Source organism: Drosophila teissieri, chromosome 2L (assembly GCF_016746235.2).
Source record: "Drosophila teissieri strain GT53w chromosome 2L, Prin_Dtei_1.1, whole genome shotgun sequence".
Classification (NCBI taxonomy): domain Eukaryota; kingdom Metazoa; phylum Arthropoda; class Insecta; order Diptera; family Drosophilidae; genus Drosophila; species Drosophila teissieri.
The window spans coordinates 10001339-10020510 of NC_053029.1; the positions used below are offsets into that span (position 1 = coordinate 10001339).

The window sequence follows — 19172 nt, forward strand, 5'->3', positions numbered from 1 at the left end:
ATATTCTTACATATGTAGTTTAAAAAGTGTATTTTATTGCGAAGTGCATTCAGTCAGTTTCTGTGCCCAAGAAACCCTATTTTATTCTAATTAAAATGATATTTTCTAAACGAAAACTCGTGAATTCGCATGTTCACAGATACATGTCATAAGTATACTCATTATATATATATTATATGTATGTAGCCTCGAAACACTCTCATATAAACAAAAGCACATTTCAAAAAAAGATATATGTATGATTTTGTTTTATTGGGAAATGTTGCCATTGTTTTCATTTTGGAAGTATCTTGGTAACTGTGATTCGTCACCTGCTTAATCAGTTAATCAGTTAGCAACGTTGACATTTAATTTGCCTCTGAAAATCGAAAGAAAGTCAACAGTAATTGCATAATTATAATTGTAGCACTTGGTTACCTGATAAGAGCATGATAAGGAGAAAAACTCCATGGAAAGGTTAGTCGAATTTTGTTTGGGTGTGTCTGAAAATTCTTTGCTTTGATCGCCTAATTTTTGCAGTAGTGCTAATTTCCCAATAATTTTGTATAACATTTACGATTGATTGACCATATACATATACTTTTTAGTTCATATAACCAATTTTGAAGGCCGCAAAACCGGGTTTGTGTGTAGAAACGTACTGCACCCATCAATAGGTAGTTAGGTATGTCGTCATGCTGATGATTATATTTATAGGTGATCATTACAAAGATCAGGGGTATATGGTATTCGAAAAACAACTAGGAATAAGCTTTTGACCGCCCTCGTATACACATATTTATGTATGTAAAACCTCATCAAAGGCAAAGTGCACACATAAATTGTTTTGAAAATATATAACTTGTCAACTTATTATTTTTTTATATTAGATTTACTAACGGCGGGCGTAATCACTGATTCACAATGAGTTGGAACAAGAGGAACACTAGTCACATATCCATATACAACTACCCGGAACACCTGAATCCATTCTACGAAGATGATAATCACAAACGCCTCAGATTTTTTGGGTTCAGCAAAAAGAAGAACGAAAATGGCAGACATAGTCTGTCGATTGGAAACCTGCAAGAATTGTGGTGAGTTCTTTAGTTTGTTTGGTACCTCGAAGTCCCTAAAATATATAAATAACTTGCCCAATGCGACATTTTATGTCAACTAAAATGAGAAAAGTCTCAGATCATTGCTCCCTTCTTTCGTTTAAATGTTACTTAGTGTAATTTACTTTCATTACTTCAGGAAATCGTATTCTTTCCGTAAGAAGAAGTCTTCAACATTAGGCATAAACAAAACATCGGAGAGCCCGCCCACTCTTAGACGAGATCTTAACGATAAGTATGTAAATTAATACGCTAATTTGGCCAAGATTTGTATTAACACCCACATATGTAGTTCCTATTTGAACTCTAGAGTTTTCCGCGGAGACCGTCACACATCCCTGCAAGACATTGATAGACGACGGGAGGTGATTACTCAAGTTTACTCAAGTATAACATATAAATATGCTAATCACTGACCTTTCGCTCATTTAGTCTGACTCATTGTCCTCAAATGGGATGTTCTTCAACCGCAATGATCGGTATAGAAGCACGACGCAGTTTTCCGGATATCCCTCGCCAAACAACCACAGCATAAGGTACATCTACACAACGTATATACCCAAAAGTGATGATAATTAACCACCATTGGTTTCCATTTAAGATTATCGCAATCTAGTCTAGCCAGCTCGAATCCCTTCGAGTCGCAGCCGGAGTCGTGTCCTAGTTCCCCGATGAGCAGTCGAAGATATCGTAAGAAGAGGAGAGCTCCGCCGCCGCCAAAACTAGTGGTAATACAACTCCATGTACATAAAGCTCAATCGTATTCAATATGAAACGTATTTTTAGGTCCAAGATTACATTGCTACCAAAGACATTGAGTCTCTTGCCTCTGAAATTGACGCGTTTGTTAACAACAGAAAAGAATCTTTAATAAAACAAGAAGTTCGAGAGGAGGTCCCCAAATCAAATGAACCAACAATTTTGATTACTGCACCAACCTCCGATAGCGAACCCAGCCCCAGCACATCCAGAGCACCACCAACCATCAGTGTCAAGCAATCCAATGGATACAGCACGGCCATTGATAAGGAAAAGGTCACTATCTCCGAATCCGATAACAATACTAATACCTGCATCACCCCAAAACCGGAATGCAATGGCACCGTGCACATAAAGCAGACCCATAAGCCCGAAATACCTAGCACACCTGTTCAGATACGAAAAGTCCGCACACCTAATACTGCTGGCCAGCCTAATCCCTGCACTTTCAAAACACCCGAGTGCATCGCCAGCATCCACATAAAGCACTCTTCTGAACCGATATCAGTGTGCTGCGAACAGAAGCCCAATAACGATGTTAGCCAAGTCAACAAAAAGCCAAATGGCGCCATACCTGTGGGCATCACAGAAGAGCCCTTAGTTGTTAGGGAAACTTCGAAAACGGCAGAGCCTCCGAAATATGCTGAGATTGCCAAGCAATCGGCCGTCCTGGTAGATTCCAAAGACAGTAGTAGCGCCTCCACATCCAAAACACAACAGTTCATTGCCAATGAACATGTCAAACTGCCCGTCGAATCCGAAACTTTGAGCACAGATCCTGAGCCAGATGATAACGCGTATGTGGAAGAAAGGAAAACCAATTCTTTTGGCACGGTTAGACAAATTTCACAGATTTTCGAAGAGAACATTACAAGTTCCAGTACTCCTAGTCATCTACCCAAGAAAGAGGCCCCCAACACAAATGGTGCAATATCAAAGAAAATAGAGAACCATGTAGTTGCCAATGTAATTCAGCCGATCCCAGCTGCAACCAGCGACGTTTTACAAATAAGAGAAGAGTTTGAGCTGGAAAATAATGTAAGATATGGCGAGAGACCCACAAGCGAACGCTATAGATCTTCCATATCGGCGGAACGGGAATCAAATTCCACGCCCACGCCGAGGATGAGGAAGAAGAAGTCCATCAAGGAAGTGCTAGAGTCCATTAGCAGGAATCAGAAGATTCTAAACGAAAGCGCGGCGAAGGGCACAAAGGTATATTTAACACCCTCCTATGCAGAGAACAATTACAACTATCCCAATGAGTTAAATAACGTTAATAATAGATCGTCCAAGGAAGTGACGTCCGCCAATATTTCAGTTAGCACATCGGATACCAATGAGCTACCATCCCAAAGTAATTTGTTCATAAGCAAGATAAGCAAGTTTAAGGGCCAATTCAGGGAGTCATCTCCCACCTCGTCAAACTTGGATTGGAACCCACTTCCGAAACCAAGTCGAGCCCATAACTCAGCTAGTTCTAACTTCAACAACGACTCGTGCTAATGAGTTCAATAAATTACGCTGTACACAAATAATATTTATATTAAACATAAACCAAATTTATACGCAATAAAATAAAAATGTACTTATGATAATCGAAGCTATTTTCATTGCATTCACAAAAGGAAATATTTGAAGGATATATTTTGATTGCCACATCACCCGTGGTCAAATCTCTAGAGTTTTATAGAATTTATTAACTTTAAAGTAACAATCGTTCAATTAGCATTAGAAAAGGTTTGAAAAATAATTTTGAACATAAATTTCCCTACTCGCAATCATATATTACTCAATACCATTTTGTTACTAATGCGATTTCATTCTGAGTCGTTCAGAAGAGTGTCCATTGAGTTGTCCCGCGGGCTCCTCCTTCGTTAACTTGGAAACTTCATCGTAAAATCGGGGGAAATATTGTATGGCGAGGAATACAGTCAATAGATAGGCGCCAATGACGAAAGTTAGGAAGAGATCAAAGATCGCCGGTTTCACTCTATAAACATTCAGTTTCACCTCGTTCTCGTTATAGAACATAAAGTCTGGGTCTCTGGCGTCGGGCTTATCGTAAATGATCTTAACATTGTTAAGATATTTTTCGAAAGCATCCTTCACGTCGTTATTATGCAATATGGATTTAACACCAAAGTATGGCAAGATGTTTTCCTCTTTAATGGCCTACAAAATTTATGAAAAAGTAAATGTAAATATCTTGTTAAACCAAAATAATTGTAAACTTACCAACTGTCCCTCAAAAATGCTGGAGGTTGGATCCACTTTGTACATAAAACTAGCTAGAGCTTCCGCAATAATTCGCGTCGTGTTGAGAGTGTGTTCCACAAGACGACTCTCGTCGTTTTTGAAAATAGTTGTCCGGATGGGGCTGCGTGGACTCTTTACAGACGATAGGGTGAATGAAGGATAGCGCTTTATGCTGAACCGCTCGTGTTCCCATGCCAGCTTGGTGTCTGCTAGGTTGATCTTCTTATGCACACCCTCCACAGCCAGACCATTCGAATACTTTTCAGCTGATGATTTCAAGAGTTTGAAGAAGTTGCTAATAGAGGTCTTATCCTTGGGTGGCTTAGATACATGCATGTACAAAGCATTATCTGTTGTGTAGGATAAGCTTTCGCTAATGGTGTCCAAACAGAGCACAAACTCAACGTTCTAGAAGTGATGGCATATCAGATAAAAACAAATATTTATATGCTTTTTAAGTTATTGTTACCTGAAGCGCATTATCATCAACCTCGAGCCACTTCTTGGAGCCCTGGAAGTTCAGCAGGACGCCAGCGTCCGAAAGCAAAAATCGTAGACGGTACTTGGGTGCCATACTGGATGTATAGTGCAGTTTACTGAACAACTCCATCAGCACCAGCAAAACTGCAGCATCAGCATTTACCGGGTAATCCTAGAAATAAGACATCATATTTTTGATTAGACGTGCATTTACTTCAGATAAGCTCTTTTGACCTTTTAAATCTTTCCCTAGAATCATTAAACCACTTAGATAAAGACCACAATCTTTAGATAAGAAGCTCTTATCTTGTAAGTAGAAATAAAAGTTTTTGAGTTATGTTAAGGGGATAACCGCGTGATATTTTAGTTTACTTTTTAAGAAGAAGAAACTAAGCATATTTTTTTTAGTAAATTCTTTTAGGTTGTAAAGTTGGATACCACTTGTTTAAGTTTCCGATAAAAACATGAAAATTATTCATCACTATGGAGATTTGGCTGAGTCACAAAATTACTTACATTATATATACCAAAGGTTTTCAGATTCGCCGTTATCAAGATGACGGGAAGTTTTTGTCCATCTCCAACAGATTCCGTGGGTTTTAGGGCCAATTGATTGGGTAATAGCTCGCCATGGATAATGGGAATTTTGCTATTCTTATTGGCCGCAATGCTGCCACCGCCGACATTTATGTGATATCTGTTGGCCGAGACGGTTACAACCAATTGGGCCAGTGCCGTTTGATTTTGACCCGGACTATCCGTAGTCGTATACGTAATATCATCGATGATCTTTTCCAAATCTTTGTTGTATGGAGCGAAGTAAATGGGAACCGCTGCTGTGTGGGTCAGCATCGATTGCTCCAAAATAGTTATAAGTTCTTTGGTTTCTAGATCCAGATTTAGGATATTTGATGGCAACATGAGAATTAAGCCTCCTGCACCTTGCCGTAACTTATCGAAGTCATGGATTGACAAGTCCGTTAACCTGTTTGATATAATTTACAATGTTTAAAACATTTCAAAGAGCAGTAGTGTAAAGTGCATACTTACCGTGTGAGGACACAGTGCCTAGAAGTATTCCACGAGTACAAAGATCTCGCTTCTAGGGATATTGCAGATACGCGGCTTCCTATACACAATCAAAATTATCAAAAATTAGCCAGTTCACATTTATATGTAGTTATATAGTAGTAATATATAGTTAAATGTAGTAAGTCCTTAAAACATCGGATATGAATAATAATTAGTGAAAGCTAAAGAGTGATACAAATTATTAAAAGAGCGGGAGCTTACAAAATAATGTCCCTTTTGATCACTATAATCCCTATGTATTATTCGTAATCAAAAAACTTAAATAAAAAACACGTAAGCTCGTTTTAATGAGATTCAACAGCACTAATTAAATAAAGAAGAGGCCTCGTCGGTGCACTTAAAAATTTGGGTCAGAGCACCCTCGAAATTGTTATGTTTAGATTCGCAAAAATGGTGTACAAATATCCAAGACGGGATCTACAATAAACTTACATAATTAATATATGACTTTTGCATTAATTACATACCATAATGCTGTCCATTTAGATCGTATTTGGACATGGAAATAACCTCGAATTCGCTCGGCATTACCGGTGAGCATATTAACAACATGGAAAACACAATCAGAAGGCAGTGAGGTAAGCCGCCCCTGAATATTTCTGCAAAGCTGTCCGCTTCATTCATCTTTTATCTTTTTAATAGAATATTTTTCTAATGAATTTGCCGATGTGGGCAATTAACTTATTGTAAAAATGAATTTGGAAAACTATCAGCTGTTTTATCGATGTGTATGGTGGTTGAAATGTGTGTCAATCGGACAACGGCATTTTTGTGCTTTTCGGAATGCCAGAATAAGACAAAATTCAAATCTTGTGGGGAATACAATTATTTGGAACATAGGAATTTTAGATATTTAAATATTTTGATTAGTTCATTAAAACTATATTTTGTAAACAATTTAAAAGCTGCACTTTATTTTGAACTTATCTGTTGAAATACTTATTTTCATGGCTTTGCTTATCGTTTCCCAATGTAGGCAAAATTGTTCCTTTTCCGGTATTTCAAACTGGACGATAGTTGTTGCACCCAATGTAGTTAGCAATGCAGAAAAATATCGGTGTTTTGCGCATCTCTCCTTCGGCTAGTATGACTTTGAATTTTACAGAAAGAACAACTTTTATTAACGAAAAATTTAGCCATGCCCGCATTTAAAGGTAGCATTGTGTTTTTCAACTCCTGTTTGCGCACAGACTCATCAGCCTACTTTCAGTTAAGGTGAAGTGGGGCCGGGAGCTCTACACAGATATCGATGTAAACACCGACGAGGAGCCAATATTGTTTAAGGCCCAGTTGTTTGCTCTCACTGGCGTTCAACCGGATCGCCAGAAAGTTATGTGCAAGGGCGGCATTCTCAAGGATGATCAGTGGAACCTGCAGATTAAGGACGTAAGTGGGCTTCTATGGTCTTTTGGCGTCTAACCAGCATCCGTCTCTCTTTTGCAGGGCGCTGTGGTCTTGTTGCTGGGCAGCAAGGAAAGTGTTCCAGAAGTGCCCGCCACTCCGGTCAAATTCATTGAGGACATGAATGAAGCTGAAGCCGCCACAGCGGTAGGTATTTAGGAAGTTATAGTAAAAATGGAAAAGTCCTAGGTTCAACCCACCTGAATATTTATTAGATCCTTAAGAGGGTTTGATCTTTAAAACATGTAGTTAGTAATTGATTATATCAATGTGCTGAGTAATTAAAATACATTGGGATATTATTTGAAGCGATAGTTATGATCATTAAAAATCGATATAGCTTAGTTTGAATACAGTGAATTTAATGTAAGTGGTAAACGCCCAGCTTAATATTTAGGTTTTGGCTATGTTTAGTAGACGCAATTCATCTTTTCAGATGCGTCTACCTGCTGGGCTGACCAATCTGGGCAATACGTGCTACATGAACGCCACTGTTCAGTGCCTAAACGCAGTGCCCGAGCTCCGTACTGCCCTGAGCACCTTCAGTCATGATGGAACCGACACCATGTCGACCGCATTTTCCATATCGTCTGCCATGAAGTCTATATTTGCTCAAATGGAGAAGGGCACAACCGTGACGCCAATTGTGCTACTGCAGGCATTGCACCGGGCATCGCCGCAATTCGCCCAGACTGGCGAAAATGGCACATACAGGCAGCAGGACGCCAATGAGTGCTGGGCGGAAATCCTGAAAATGTTGCAGCAAAAACTGCGGCCAACCAACCAGGAACCATCGAATACTGTCCAGAAAAGGCACAGGTGAGCACACAACCTTTATGATTTTTTCCACAATATTTATGAGGTATTTCACTTTTAGCTCGTTCATCGATCAGTTTTTTGGTGGCACTTTTGAAGTTAAGATGAGTTCAGAGGAGGATCCCGATGAACCTTCAACAGTAACAAGCGAAAATTTCTTGCAGTTAAGTTGCTTCATTTCCATGGATGTGAAGTACATGCAGAGCGGACTAAAATCTGTAAGTGAAATCGTGGGTACTTTTAAGTAGCGCTAATTTTTCGATACATTTTCAGAAAATGAAAGAGCAGCTGATGAAAAAATCGGAATCCCTAGGACGTGATGCAAAGTACATTCGAACTGTAAGGATTCTAGCTAATGTTTGCGTTACGGAACTAACATTATTATGTTTTAGTACTTGGTGAGCCGACTTCCAGCCTATCTCACCGTGCAATTCGTTCGCTTTCAATACAAAGGAAAGGAGGGCATTAATGCCAAGGTGTTGAAGGATATAAAATTCCCCATGGACTTTGATGCCTTTGAGCTGTGTACTCCCGAATTGCAAAACAAGCTCTGTCCAATGCGCTCGAAATTCAAGGATCTTGAAGACAAGAAAATGGAAGTTGACGTGGTCAAACGCAATGAACCCAACGAAGAGAAAAAGGACGTCAAATACGAGCAGTTCTGGTTCGACGACGACTTGGGCAGCAACAATTCGGGATACTATACGCTGCAGGCGGTGCTCACGCACAAGGGTCGTTCGAGTTCATCGGGCCATTATGTGGCCTGGGTTCGCTCCAGCGGCGATGTGTGGTTCAAGTTCGATGATGATGAGGTCTCTGCAGTGGCCACGGACGAGATTTTGCGGCTTTCCGGCGGTGGAGACTGGCATTGCGCCTACGTCCTGTTATATGCCCCCAGACGTTTGGAGAAACTATAAGTAATTGTGTTAACGTCATTTCATTTGTATTGTTAATATAATAATTCTGAATAAATAACCAAAACCTTAAGGGTGGACTTAATTAAATTAAATTGTTAATTGTTCATTAGGTTCCATTAAGATCTTAATGGCATAATTCTGAACTAAAATTGTTTTTTGCACTTGAGGCTTTGGATGTGAAAGTTCCTCGACTATCTGATACCTGGGCAATTCAGCGAAAGGAAGATCGAGTCATGCAGATCCAATCAAAACCAAGCATTTAAAAACTGCTGGGTAGAAAACGAATTATTTTATCCGTTACGTACTTTTAAATTTTCGTATATTTTAGTATTTCTCTTTTTTCAACGAATAACGGGTATTACAGTTTTAAAGTAAGAACAGTGGTTCGTTTCCAATCTGTTCGTCGGCGTTACCTTGACATGCGCGACAAGGTATTTTACAGCAAAAGGGTCACACCCATATTGTCAAATTGCAAAAATTATAAATATGGATAGTAATGAAACAGGAACAACAAATGAAAATTCTACACAGCAATCGATCGCTTTACGGCGGGAATTGCGCAGAAAGAAAATATTGGAGGCATCCAAGGCACGACTGGACAAATTGAATGGCAGAGCGTCGGCGGCGTTTCAGAATGAAAACCTCGGTAACACATGATCTTCTATCTACATACATACATATGTGTATGTATGTATGTACATTGTACATAATAATATTGTATTATATGCTTATATTAGGCGTAAGCAAAGCTGCACATCTATTAATGTTTATGATTTCCTAATTCCAGATGGTGAACCCACAAATACGCAATATTCCGATCCAGAGGTAGAGCCGGATATTCCAATAAGGCGTTCATTTTTTCCAGAACAACCTCCACCGCCGAAAATCTCGAAACGAAATGCATGGCTAAAAAGCAGAGTTCATATAATGCTAGCGGCTTGCTTTGGATTTCTATTGGCTCTTTATACAAACAGCAGTGTTTTCATTCCCGTTCTGCTTTTCGTGATTGCGGAGCTGGCTTTCCTGCAATATTATAAAGAAGACCATTTACCGGCCAGCGTTGGACCCATGTTACTTATGTTCATCAATCCGAATATTACCAGCAAAATTAAGCAGTTTAGCAGTATATTCTTTATTCTTCAGTCACTGTTGGGTGATCTTGCGATAACCGTCTGCGTTGTTTGCTCAGGAAGCCTGCTCTTACTAAATTTAAACCCCGACTATGTTACAATTGTTAAATAAAGATGATTGCCATGACAATTACTTTGCAAAACCAGTTGAATCCATGCATATATCTCAAAATAAGGACGTCAGTCGGCGCCCAAACCTACCACCATTGCGTTTTCACCACTGGCAGCGACTTTGGGTGTTGTACAACACTGTTTATCTGAAATATGTATAAAAACTTTAAGCCCGTTATCTACCCCTAATTTTAAGTCTAAATATTTTAATTTTTATTGTCTGATTACTAAGAAAACGCTATTCATTCTGAAAAAAAGTTGTAAAGTCCTTTAAAACTAAAAAGAGACTTTCAATAATAAGTTGGTAGAAGGAAGTACAAATACATCTGAGAAAATTGCAATTCCCTTAGTTTCTTTACATCAAGTATTTCAAGTATTCTAAAAATAGACTCAGGCCTCGTCGGCCAGGACATAGTAATAATAATAGTAATTGGAAAACACCTGCACTGAGCATGCCCAGAAATGGGCAAAAAGGAAAAGTGCCCACCCTCGCCTGTGGGCCTGCGCATAGTACATTGTATCGATTTTAAGACTGTGTACTTATTTCATAAGCTTGTGGCGAAAAGATGTTTTCATAAACAAGTGAACGGTGGAAATTAGTGCTTAAAAAATATATGATTAGTGCAATCGGATACCGTAGATAAGTGTAATTATGCAGCCGTTAAAAATGGCATAACATCGAGCTGCTGCGAAAGGATATTCGGATTCTTAAACAGTCTTGGCAGATTTTTTTTTCCCCCGAGTAATACGAATCTAAAAAGGTAAAAACTACCTCTAGTATCCATAAATAAAGTTTGAGAAACTACATTTTAAGCAGTTTTTCTTCGCGTGATTTCGTTTTCAATATTACTGCTTTAAATGAGAATGAGGCATGAGTACTTTGATTGAAAATCAATATTTTAAAATAACCTTACCAACGAAGGGCGACGAGGGTCGTGGTCTCAGTATTATTGATTTGCAACTCATTTGCACTTGCAGCCATCATGGGAACGGTGTTGAGCTTCAATCCGCGGGATCGCCATCCCATCTACTCGTCCCAGCCAAATTTTCAATATAACCACTCGACCGATATGCGGAACGAGAACGACAGCACTGGCTCCATGGACTCCCATCTGAACAACTTCTCCTACGAGCAGCTGAACAATGCCAAGAATCGGGAGAACAAAAAGTCGGCCTGCCACCCCATGGCCAAGAATGTGATTGGTCAGCCGGGTGGGCCGTGTGGCGGCGGGGTCCACATCAATCTGCAGACACAAACCCAGCTGAGCTCGCACAATTTGAACAATCTGGCGAACGCCTCGAAGGACACCATCACCAATGTCCTGGACACGCATAACGAGAACTCGGTGCTCAAGGCGGAGAAGAGCTCCTTCGAGAAGAACCTAAAGAAGCATTCGATCTTCATCAATGCGCTCTCATGGAAGAAGCTCTCCACGTCGCACAACAAGAAGAAGATCGAGAACAAGAACAAGTGCGCCAACCTGCCCACGGCCTGCTTCAAGGCCCAGCTGCTGGAGTCCTCGTTCGCCTCCTCCTCGGACAAGAATCGCAACATCCAGCTGCACTGCAACCGCATCGAGGAGCACAACCAGCAGCACTGCAACCAGCATCCCCATTCGCATCCGCATCAGCACCAGCTTCAGCTGCAGAATCAGCATCAGAATCAGAACCAGAACCAGGTGCAGGACATCCGGGAGGAGGTCATGACCGGGCCACCGGGCAAATCGCAGAATCCTTCCAAGGCGAAAGACCCCGTCAAGGTCAACAACAAGAACTCCATGTCGAACCACAACAAGCTGATCCAGAAACAGCCCCTGACGCTCAGCCTGCCCCAGCAAGTCCAGGCCTCGTCCATTCAGATCAAAAACACCAACCAGATCCCACGCAAGACCGTCATTCAGGTAAGTAATGTACCAGCTAGCGATTAGCTTCAAAGTTCCAAACATATCAGTTGGGGTGGCTTTTGGAAACCAAGTTCTGTAGCATACTTTTTAACGGAACATTTTTAATGGGTTTTTGCTCGACGGACCCTAACCACCACATCACATAATCAAAATCGAATCCTGACATTTTTAAATATTACTTTGTTTTGTTTCATAATTAATTTTTAACGAAATGCGAAATAAGACATTTTACTTAGGGTCATGGCCATCCTGGAAAATTTTGACAAAGCCTTACACAAATGTTTTTTTAAGCACTTACATATGTATACTTTTAAAAAACTTTGCATCCTAAAACGACAGTTCCGTCACCCTATATGGTACTTCCCTAACATCAAAGATCATATCTGATTTTAGTATCTACGTTTAGATTTCCCTTTATATGCGAACCAATAGATTTTATAATTCAGCTAGCTCTCTAAACAAGAGATTAAATGGGTTGACTATTTTGTTTTGCTTAGGATTGTTAACAAACTTTTCGAACACCTCACAGGCCTCCACTTCGGAATTGCTTAAGTGCTTGGGAATGTTTTTGCACTGTCGTTGTCAGAGGCTAAACAACTTCGATGCTGGGGATGCAGTCATGTGGCTCAGAGCTGTGGATCGCAGCCTTTTGCTCCAAGGATGGCAGGTAATGTAGCTCCTCTCCTGCATATCAATCAAACAATAAAAACATGTTTTGTTCCCAGGATGTGGCGTTCATAAACCCAGCCAATGTGGTGTTTGTCTACATGCTGGTTCGCGAGTTGGTCAGCGGTGAAGAAAGCAAGGAATCGGATCTTCAGGCTTCGGTACTCACCTGTTTGTATCTGTCTTATTCGTATATGGGCAATGAAATCAGCTATCCTCTCAAACCGTTTTTGGTTGAAGACTCGAAGGAAAAGTTTTGGGACAGGTAAGAAAAATAAAGAATACTTCTCCATGTGTCTACATGAAGCACTTTTCATTTGCATCACAATCTTTAATGTAACGTATAGGTGCCTCGTCATTGTAAACAAGCTAAGTGATAAAATGCTTAAAATCAATGCTGAGCCTGGATTTTTTACTGAAGTCTTTACTGAGCTGAAATCTTGTGGTCAATATCATCCTACAATTAAATCATACTGTGGAGGCGCCTGACGGATGGACGACCGGGAGATTATTGTCAACCTCTCACTGTCTGCGCATCGCCAGAAATTTCCCGATGAAATGATGGCGAAGTACCGTTAATAAAACTTAATATTTTATAAAACATTAGACAATTTCATTATGTCACTATCACAATCGTTCAAATCAAATAATAAAGATTAGTGTTTAAATAAATTAACATCTACGATATGTGTAAAATGCGCGTTTTTTCCATTGCCGGGCTTACAATTCCACAGATTCAGAAATCCAAAACAGAAGCGATTGGGGTGAATTATCCATTATATATGCAAATAAATGGTAATTTATTATACATCTTATATACATAAATCGTTTCGTTTGCTAGAAACTATTGAGAGCAATTCAATTTGGATACAGTATATCGTAGTGGCCTGGTCTATATATCAGGTAAATTCTGGGCTCACTTCCCTCGGGGAAGTCGTGGGCCTTTACAGTGCCGCCCTCTCCACGGTCCAAGTACTCAACACGAACTCCAGCACCGAGGGCGGTGCAGAGCGCGATGATGTGGATGTGATCCGACTCTTTGTACATCGGTTCCACTTCCAAATGGCGGAACGCCTCAATGGTGAGGTCGCCCTCAATGAAATTTTGGTAAAAGTCGGCCTCCTCCTGCAGTTTTCCCGAGGTGATCAAACGTAGGTAAACCACCACGTAGTCTGAGTATCCCTGCTCATTAAAGATTTTGTGCAATTCATCTTGGACCGTGCTGTGTCCACCTGGATTATCGGGACTAACCCGCTGGATGACTTCCATAAACTAGGCAAACAGATAGCGGTATAAGCATAGGGTATTCGCATTTGTGCGTGTGAACATACAGTTTCGTGAAAGTCCTCCAATGTAAAACTGGGAAATCCCAGCTGAACGAGCTTCTCCTTGGACTCCTCGGCCAGTTTTTTGAACTCTTGGTAGGCACTGTTGTTTGAGATCAAGTACTCCAAGTATGAGTAGGCGAAGGCTCTGAAGAAACAATTGCCATCGGGGCGGGTGCGGCGGATGAACTTGTACTTTTTGGACAGATCCTGGATCTTGGCGGTGAAGACCTCGTCGCCACTGTACTCCGCATACAAGCAGGTGAGTGGCAACTGCTCGCTGACCAACGGAGTCGTCTCGCTGATCTGCAATTATTGAAATTCTGCATTATTGCTCGGTTCATTGTCGCTATTGTGTGTATTTCTGCAGACTCACCTCTTTTTCGATATCCCGCTTCTGCTGAATTATTAACTCGTCGTGATTGCCGTCATTTTGGGTAAACGGCTCCATGTTTCTGTAAATACTGAAAAATTGGGATCGGCGTTTTCTTTCAATTTACAACTTTGTATTCATTTGATGAACTAAAAAGAATTCCTGTTCATCATATGTATGTGTAAGCGCATCGAATAGCACACACACAGGCTTGGAATTGAAACTCACGGACACACTGATGCTTTTGATTTTATCGCACGGCTATCGTTATCGGTTTTCAATTCCAGTTGTTCCTTTAAGTGGTTTGTGATTAAAAAATGTTTAAATTATAAAACCTATGGAATTATCTATATTAAGGGTATCATCTATCTATATACAAAATTTTAAGCTATGTATCGTAAAAAATTATTTGCAAAATCGGATATAACATGGCATTTAATAAAAACATAATGTTTAGGTAATAATAAGAATGTTCTATGACTCCAATATATGTACTTCATGTTTGTACTTTTATTTACTTTAAATGTATAAAGTGTAGAAACTTCGAACCGGTTTTCCGCTGTGTAAAACGTAAGCTGGGAACTTCAATTGGAACCAGCTTTTAAAGCTTCTCGTCAGAAGATCATCGGCTTACACTTAAGATTCAATCAGAAATCAAATCAGTTGAGTGTTTTCTTCATTGTTTAGCGAACGTGCCGCTAAAATAATAAGTTAAGTAAGTCTTACCTAGAGAGCATACTTATACTTTATACTTAATAAAGATAAACTCACTTTAACGTAATAAAAATGTGTAATTCAGTTAAGGAGTTATCTGCAGGTGTTCACTCTTTTATTGCTTTCTATGTTCTGTGACATCTACAACACATTTACATATCATATATGAATGTCTTTCAGCTATATATGTACATGTGTATATACGTATTATTTTAATCAATCTAAAAGATGTTAAAGTTCAATAAACAGTGTACAAAACAGCTCTGCCTCACGTACTTTTATGAGCACAAATCAGAGCCTATAGGAGTACATCTATATATACATATACATACATATATATTAATGAAGAAGAATTGTATAATGCAAAGTTTACTCGAAACTAAAACCAGTTATTTAACTATTTTATTTGCAAGGAACTCATTGTAAGCGATAAAGGCAGAGATAATGGTGGATTGGTCGTGAATCTTATGTGTTTAAATGAAAATTAATTAGTGTGCTTACAACTTATTATTAGTGTTAAATTGTATACCTGAGAAAATGGATAAATTTCAATTAAAAATTAAAAACTATTTGTGTGTGTTAGGAATAATTAAATAGCTGCCATAAGTTCTCTTCCTTCATTGATGTCGAAAATTGACCCACCACAATACATCAGCATTTATATGCCTGTAACTACAGGGATTTCTTATCGCCAAAAGTCATATAAAAACAAAAAAAGCAATCAGGGATGATAATGAGGCAATCTGAGTATATATTTGTTTAAAATTTTAGTATTCATCTATTCAAATGCGCTCAAAAAAGAAAGCGTAGCCTAAGTGATAAGACAATACATTCTAAAGTTAATTATATAGGTTAATTGTTCGCCGCATAAACATTAAAGTATTCGCATCCGCATCTGCCTTTCATTTAAATATGTATTTCTGTTTGGGGGACTTACATTTACCATTTTCCGGTTTAAGTGCGATATTCCAGCAATAACAACAGTCGTTATATCGCCAATACCCGAGCTTTACTCACTTTGCTTACCTTGTCTTCACTTTATTCGGCGAATAAATAAGCTTATTGACCTTAATTATGTTTACTTGAATGAATAAGTAAAGAGTAACATGATACATATTTTTGTTTGCTTTCCAGGAATATGATTTTACTGAATTGCCTAGTAATATGCCTGGGCATATTTTCGTGTGGAGCGCAGGACACTTCCTTGGACAAACTGATATCGGACATCTTCAAAACCGACGATCCCACAGCATCATCCACTCCCAATCCGATTCCCAGTCTCAATCCCAATCCGAATCCCAATCCCAACCCCACTCCCGTAGTGAACCCTAAGGATTCGTCCGGTAACACAGGATCCGAGAACGGAGGATCCGGATCTGCTCAGTACGAGTCCTGTGGCGATCAGAAGGAGTGTGTTCCCCGTTGGTTGTGTGCAAATAACACGGTTAACACCGATGGCGAAGGTATCATAGATATTCGAATTGATACGGGCTCGAACTCGGAGTGCAAAAACTACTTGAATCTGTGTTGTGATCTACCCAACAAGGTAACACATACCCATAAGAAATCTCAGATAAATTAAATTGAACTCGTCCTTTTCTATTTGTAAAGAAAAAAGAACCGATTTTCGATTTAAAACCAGATCATCCTGAAGGCTGCGGATACCAGAATCCCAACGGTGTCGGCTTTAAAATCACTGGAGCTGTCAACCAGGAGGCCGAGTTCGGCGAATTCCCCTGGATGCTGGCCATTCTGCGTGAAGAAGGCAAACTTAACCTGTACGAATGTGGTGGAGCTCTCCTAGCTCCCAATGTGGTTCTGACCGCGGCTCATTGCGTTCACAACAAACAGCCAAGTAGCATTATTGGTAAGTACATTAGGATCCATTTATCAAGGATTTGAGTATAATTGTAAACGGACGATTTTAGTGAGAGCTGGCGAATGGGATACGCAAACGCAGACAGAGATCAGAAATCACGAGGACCGCTATGTGAGGGAAATCATCTACCATGAGCAGTTTAGCAAGGGATCCCTACACTACGATGTGGCTGTGATGCTGTTGGAAGGTCCATTTACCCTTCAGGAGAACATCCAGACCGTTTGCCTGCCCAACGTGGGTGATACTTTCGATTTCGATCGTTGCTTTGCCACCGGCTGGGGCAAGAACAAGTTCGGCAAGGATGGCGAATACCAGGTCATCCTGAAGAAGGTGGACATGCCCGTGGTGCCCAATCAGCAGTGCCAGACGAATCTGCGCGAAACTCGCCTCGGCAGACACTTTATTTTGCACGACAGCTTTATTTGCGCCGGCGGTGAAAAAGATAAGGACACCTGCAAGGGCGATGGCGGCTCCCCACTGGTGTGTCCAATCGCTGGCCAGAAGGACCGCTTCAAGTCAGCCGGCATTGTCGCCTGGGGAATCGGATGCGGCGAGGAGAACATTCCGGGAGTGTACGCCAACGTGGCCAAACTTCGTCCTTGGATCGACTCCAAGTTGAAGATTTGGAATATTGACCCTAGGCACTATACACCCTAAGAGCAAACTGTGAAAATTTAAAATGATATCAATGCTCTCACTTAATATATGCCCAATATGTTAATATTCAAACTTATATTTCGCTTTTTATTTTAACTTTACTGTGAGTGGAATACTCTCTCGAAACAGTGGGAAAGAACAGGCTTACAAAAATATACCCGAGTGGGCAGCACGGTTGAACACCCCCATTGCTTGTTAATGATATTTTCAATTCCAGCACTTGGTCACACTGGCGTCTGTGTGCATGGGGAATAAGAACAAAAAGATTAGATTCGTCTAAGCTAACAAATTTGCTTTGACTAGTATATCTGCAGGGACATGGATAACTTCGGGCTTGGAGGAGTAGAGCTAAGCAAGGGCCAGATATTCCAGGTACTTGTTCGCCTGTCTGTGGCCTCACTGATCACATACTATTCGGTAAAATGGATGATGAACCAGATGGACCCGACTAGCAAAAACAAGAAAAAAGCCAAAATTCTGGCCGAAGAGCAGTTGAAGAGGTTTCTATTAAGCTTATAAATTTTTGTTATACATGTGTAAACCGATTTCTTGACATGCAGGCTGGCCGAGCAGGAGGGCTTTAAACTAAACGCGCAAGAATTTAACGACTACGAACTTATGATTGCGTCACATCTTGTTGTTCCCGCCGACATAACAGTCAGTTGGTCCGATATCGCCGGTCTGGATGCAGTCATTCAGGAGCTCCGGGAATCAGTGGTGCTGCCGGTCCAGCACAAGGATCTCTTTAAGCATTCGAAGCTGTGGCAGGCGCCCAAAGGCGTCCTGCTCCATGGGCCACCGGGCTGTGGAAAGACGCTGATAGCGAAGGCGACGGCAAAGGAGGCGGGAATGCGCTTTATCAATTTGGACGTTGCCATTCTCACCGATAAGTGGTACGGGGAATCCCAGAAATTGACTTCCGCCGTCTTTTCGCTGGCATCGAGAATCGAGCCATGCATTATTTTTATTGACGAAATTGACTCATTCCTACGATCGCGAAACACGAACGACCACGAGGCTACCGCCATGATGAAGACCCAGTTCATGATGCTGTGGGATGGCCTCAGCACGAACACTAACTCGACGGTGATTGTAATGGGAGCCACGAACAGACCGCAGGATCTAGACAAGGCCATTGTCCGCCGTATGCCAGCCCAATTTCACATTGGCCTACCTTCCGAGACTCAACGAAAAGACATCCTAAAGTTGATCCTGCAATCGGAGGAGATAAGTCGGGATGTCGACTTGAATCGCTTGTCCAAGCTCACAAATGGCTTCTCGGGCTCAGACCTTCGAGAAATGTGCCGAAATGCTTCAGTTTACAGGATGAGGCAGCTCATCACTTCCAGTGATCCATCTGCTGCAGCGCTTGATCGTAATAACATCTGCATCACCATGGACGATTTGCTAGGCTCGCACTTAAAAATTAAGGAATCAAAAATGCACACGGGAAGCCTATTCTTAGAGAATAGGATCGAGTTAGACTAAGCTCACCATTGTTAATGCAATCACTCGATATATCCAACTTAAATTTGTATAATAAACTTTTTAGTTGTCTTTCGACAGGAGCTCCAATGTGATGTGCTCATTTT

General features: G+C 40.6%; 8 protein-coding genes across 8 annotated transcripts; 6 read left to right on the plus strand and 2 right to left on the minus strand.

Annotated features, from left to right (window-relative positions):
* The first annotated feature begins 756 nt into the window (after positions 1 to 756).
* On the plus strand, positions 757 to 3441 carry LOC122611904 (proteoglycan 4). The gene is made up of 6 exons (XM_043785314.1): positions 757 to 1076; positions 1237 to 1332; positions 1390 to 1462; positions 1530 to 1633; positions 1699 to 1825; positions 1884 to 3441. Exons 1-6 carry the CDS (start codon positions 904 to 906, stop codon positions 3360 to 3362), a joined length of 2052 nt encoding a protein of 683 aa, XP_043641249.1. The 5' UTR covers positions 757 to 903; the 3' UTR covers positions 3363 to 3441.
* A 95-nt stretch (positions 3442 to 3536) lies between these two features.
* Positions 3537 to 6411, minus strand: LOC122611905 (nicalin). Its single transcript, XM_043785316.1, has 6 exons — positions 6155 to 6411; positions 5646 to 5724; positions 5112 to 5580; positions 4585 to 4767; positions 4095 to 4523; positions 3537 to 4031 (listed from the first exon to the last, which is right to left on the minus strand). The coding sequence occupies exons 1-6, from the start codon at positions 6309 to 6311 to the stop codon at positions 3666 to 3668; spliced, it is 1683 nt and encodes a 560-aa protein (XP_043641251.1). The 5' UTR covers positions 6312 to 6411; the 3' UTR covers positions 3537 to 3665.
* A 323-nt stretch (positions 6412 to 6734) lies between these two features.
* Positions 6735 to 8891, plus strand: LOC122623356 (ubiquitin carboxyl-terminal hydrolase 14). The gene is made up of 7 exons (XM_043802472.1): positions 6735 to 6841; positions 6898 to 7073; positions 7131 to 7235; positions 7525 to 7907; positions 7966 to 8122; positions 8178 to 8243; positions 8297 to 8891. Exons 1-7 carry the CDS (start codon positions 6826 to 6828, stop codon positions 8819 to 8821), a joined length of 1428 nt encoding a protein of 475 aa, XP_043658407.1. The 5' UTR covers positions 6735 to 6825; the 3' UTR covers positions 8822 to 8891.
* A 370-nt stretch (positions 8892 to 9261) lies between these two features.
* On the plus strand, positions 9262 to 10097 carry LOC122626241. The gene is made up of 2 exons (XM_043806429.1): positions 9262 to 9467; positions 9609 to 10097. The coding sequence occupies exons 1-2, from the start codon at positions 9308 to 9310 to the stop codon at positions 10061 to 10063; spliced, it is 615 nt and encodes a 204-aa protein (XP_043662364.1). The 5' UTR covers positions 9262 to 9307; the 3' UTR covers positions 10064 to 10097.
* Positions 10098 to 10589: 492 nt separating this feature from the next.
* LOC122625916 (putative uncharacterized protein DDB_G0288537) lies at positions 10590 to 13319 on the plus strand. The gene is made up of 5 exons (XM_043805977.1): positions 10590 to 10823; positions 11041 to 11963; positions 12496 to 12633; positions 12692 to 12897; positions 12980 to 13319. Exons 2-5 carry the CDS (start codon positions 11046 to 11048, stop codon positions 13119 to 13121), a joined length of 1404 nt encoding a protein of 467 aa, XP_043661912.1. The 5' UTR covers positions 10590 to 10823; positions 11041 to 11045; the 3' UTR covers positions 13122 to 13319.
* A 72-nt stretch (positions 13320 to 13391) lies between these two features.
* Positions 13392 to 14546, minus strand: LOC122625919 (ubiquitin thioesterase otubain-like). The gene is made up of 3 exons (XM_043805979.1): positions 14334 to 14546; positions 13964 to 14263; positions 13392 to 13904 (listed from the first exon to the last, which is right to left on the minus strand). The coding sequence occupies exons 1-3, from the start codon at positions 14406 to 14408 to the stop codon at positions 13491 to 13493; spliced, it is 789 nt and encodes a 262-aa protein (XP_043661914.1). The 5' UTR covers positions 14409 to 14546; the 3' UTR covers positions 13392 to 13490.
* Positions 14547 to 14893: 347 nt separating this feature from the next.
* Positions 14894 to 17656, plus strand: LOC122625918 (phenoloxidase-activating factor 2). The gene is made up of 4 exons (XM_043805978.1): positions 14894 to 15045; positions 16179 to 16590; positions 16656 to 16911; positions 16973 to 17656. Exons 2-4 carry the CDS (start codon positions 16183 to 16185, stop codon positions 17578 to 17580), a joined length of 1272 nt encoding a protein of 423 aa, XP_043661913.1. The 5' UTR covers positions 14894 to 15045; positions 16179 to 16182; the 3' UTR covers positions 17581 to 17656.
* A 136-nt stretch (positions 17657 to 17792) lies between these two features.
* LOC122622300 (outer mitochondrial transmembrane helix translocase) lies at positions 17793 to 19148 on the plus strand. Its single transcript, XM_043800651.1, has 2 exons — positions 17793 to 18080; positions 18141 to 19148. Exons 1-2 carry the CDS (start codon positions 17899 to 17901, stop codon positions 19066 to 19068), a joined length of 1110 nt encoding a protein of 369 aa, XP_043656586.1. The 5' UTR covers positions 17793 to 17898; the 3' UTR covers positions 19069 to 19148.
* Positions 19149 to 19172: the final 24 nt, after the last annotated feature.

Coding starts and splice junctions, on each gene's coding strand:
- LOC122611904 (XM_043785314.1), top strand. CDS start 904: ATGAGTTGGAACAAGAGGAACACTAGTCACATATCCATATACAACTAC. Junction 1,333..1,389: donor AGACGAGATCTTAACGATAA/GTATGTAAATTA, acceptor CCACATATGTAG/TTCCTATTTGAACTCTAGAG. Junction 1,463..1,529: donor ACATTGATAGACGACGGGAG/GTGATTACTCAA, acceptor TCGCTCATTTAG/TCTGACTCATTGTCCTCAAA.
- LOC122611905 (XM_043785316.1), bottom strand. CDS start 6,311: ATGAATGAAGCGGACAGCTTTGCAGAAATATTCAGGGGCGGCTTACCT. Junction 5,581..5,645: donor AGGCACTGTGTCCTCACACG/GTAAGTATGCAC, acceptor TATATCAAACAG/GTTAACGGACTTGTCAATCC. Junction 4,524..4,584: donor TTGATGATAATGCGCTTCAG/GTAACAATAACT, acceptor CATCACTTCTAG/AACGTTGAGTTTGTGCTCTG.
- LOC122623356 (XM_043802472.1), top strand. Junction 7,236..7,524: donor AAGCTGAAGCCGCCACAGCG/GTAGGTATTTAG, acceptor TCATCTTTTCAG/ATGCGTCTACCTGCTGGGCT. Junction 8,123..8,177: donor TGCAGAGCGGACTAAAATCT/GTAAGTGAAATC, acceptor ATACATTTTCAG/AAAATGAAAGAGCAGCTGAT.
- LOC122626241 (XM_043806429.1), top strand. CDS start 9,308: ATGGATAGTAATGAAACAGGAACAACAAATGAAAATTCTACACAGCAA. Junction 9,468..9,608: donor GTTTCAGAATGAAAACCTCG/GTAACACATGAT, acceptor TCCTAATTCCAG/ATGGTGAACCCACAAATACG.
- LOC122625916 (XM_043805977.1), top strand. CDS start 11,046: ATGGGAACGGTGTTGAGCTTCAATCCGCGGGATCGCCATCCCATCTAC. Junction 11,964..12,495: donor CACGCAAGACCGTCATTCAG/GTAAGTAATGTA, acceptor AACACCTCACAG/GCCTCCACTTCGGAATTGCT. Junction 12,898..12,979: donor AAGGAAAAGTTTTGGGACAG/GTAAGAAAAATA, acceptor TGTAACGTATAG/GTGCCTCGTCATTGTAAACA.
- LOC122625919 (XM_043805979.1), bottom strand. CDS start 14,408: ATGGAGCCGTTTACCCAAAATGACGGCAATCACGACGAGTTAATAATT. Junction 14,264..14,333: donor AGCGGGATATCGAAAAAGAG/GTGAGTCTGCAG, acceptor CAATAATTGCAG/ATCAGCGAGACGACTCCGTT. Junction 13,905..13,963: donor TGGAGGACTTTCACGAAACT/GTATGTTCACAC, acceptor CTGTTTGCCTAG/TTTATGGAAGTCATCCAGCG.
- LOC122625918 (XM_043805978.1), top strand. CDS start 16,183: ATGATTTTACTGAATTGCCTAGTAATATGCCTGGGCATATTTTCGTGT. Junction 16,591..16,655: donor GTTGTGATCTACCCAACAAG/GTAACACATACC, acceptor CTATTTGTAAAG/AAAAAAGAACCGATTTTCGA. Junction 16,912..16,972: donor ACAGCCAAGTAGCATTATTG/GTAAGTACATTA, acceptor GGACGATTTTAG/TGAGAGCTGGCGAATGGGAT.
- LOC122622300 (XM_043800651.1), top strand. CDS start 17,899: ATGGATAACTTCGGGCTTGGAGGAGTAGAGCTAAGCAAGGGCCAGATA. Junction 18,081..18,140: donor GCCGAAGAGCAGTTGAAGAG/GTTTCTATTAAG, acceptor CTTGACATGCAG/GCTGGCCGAGCAGGAGGGCT.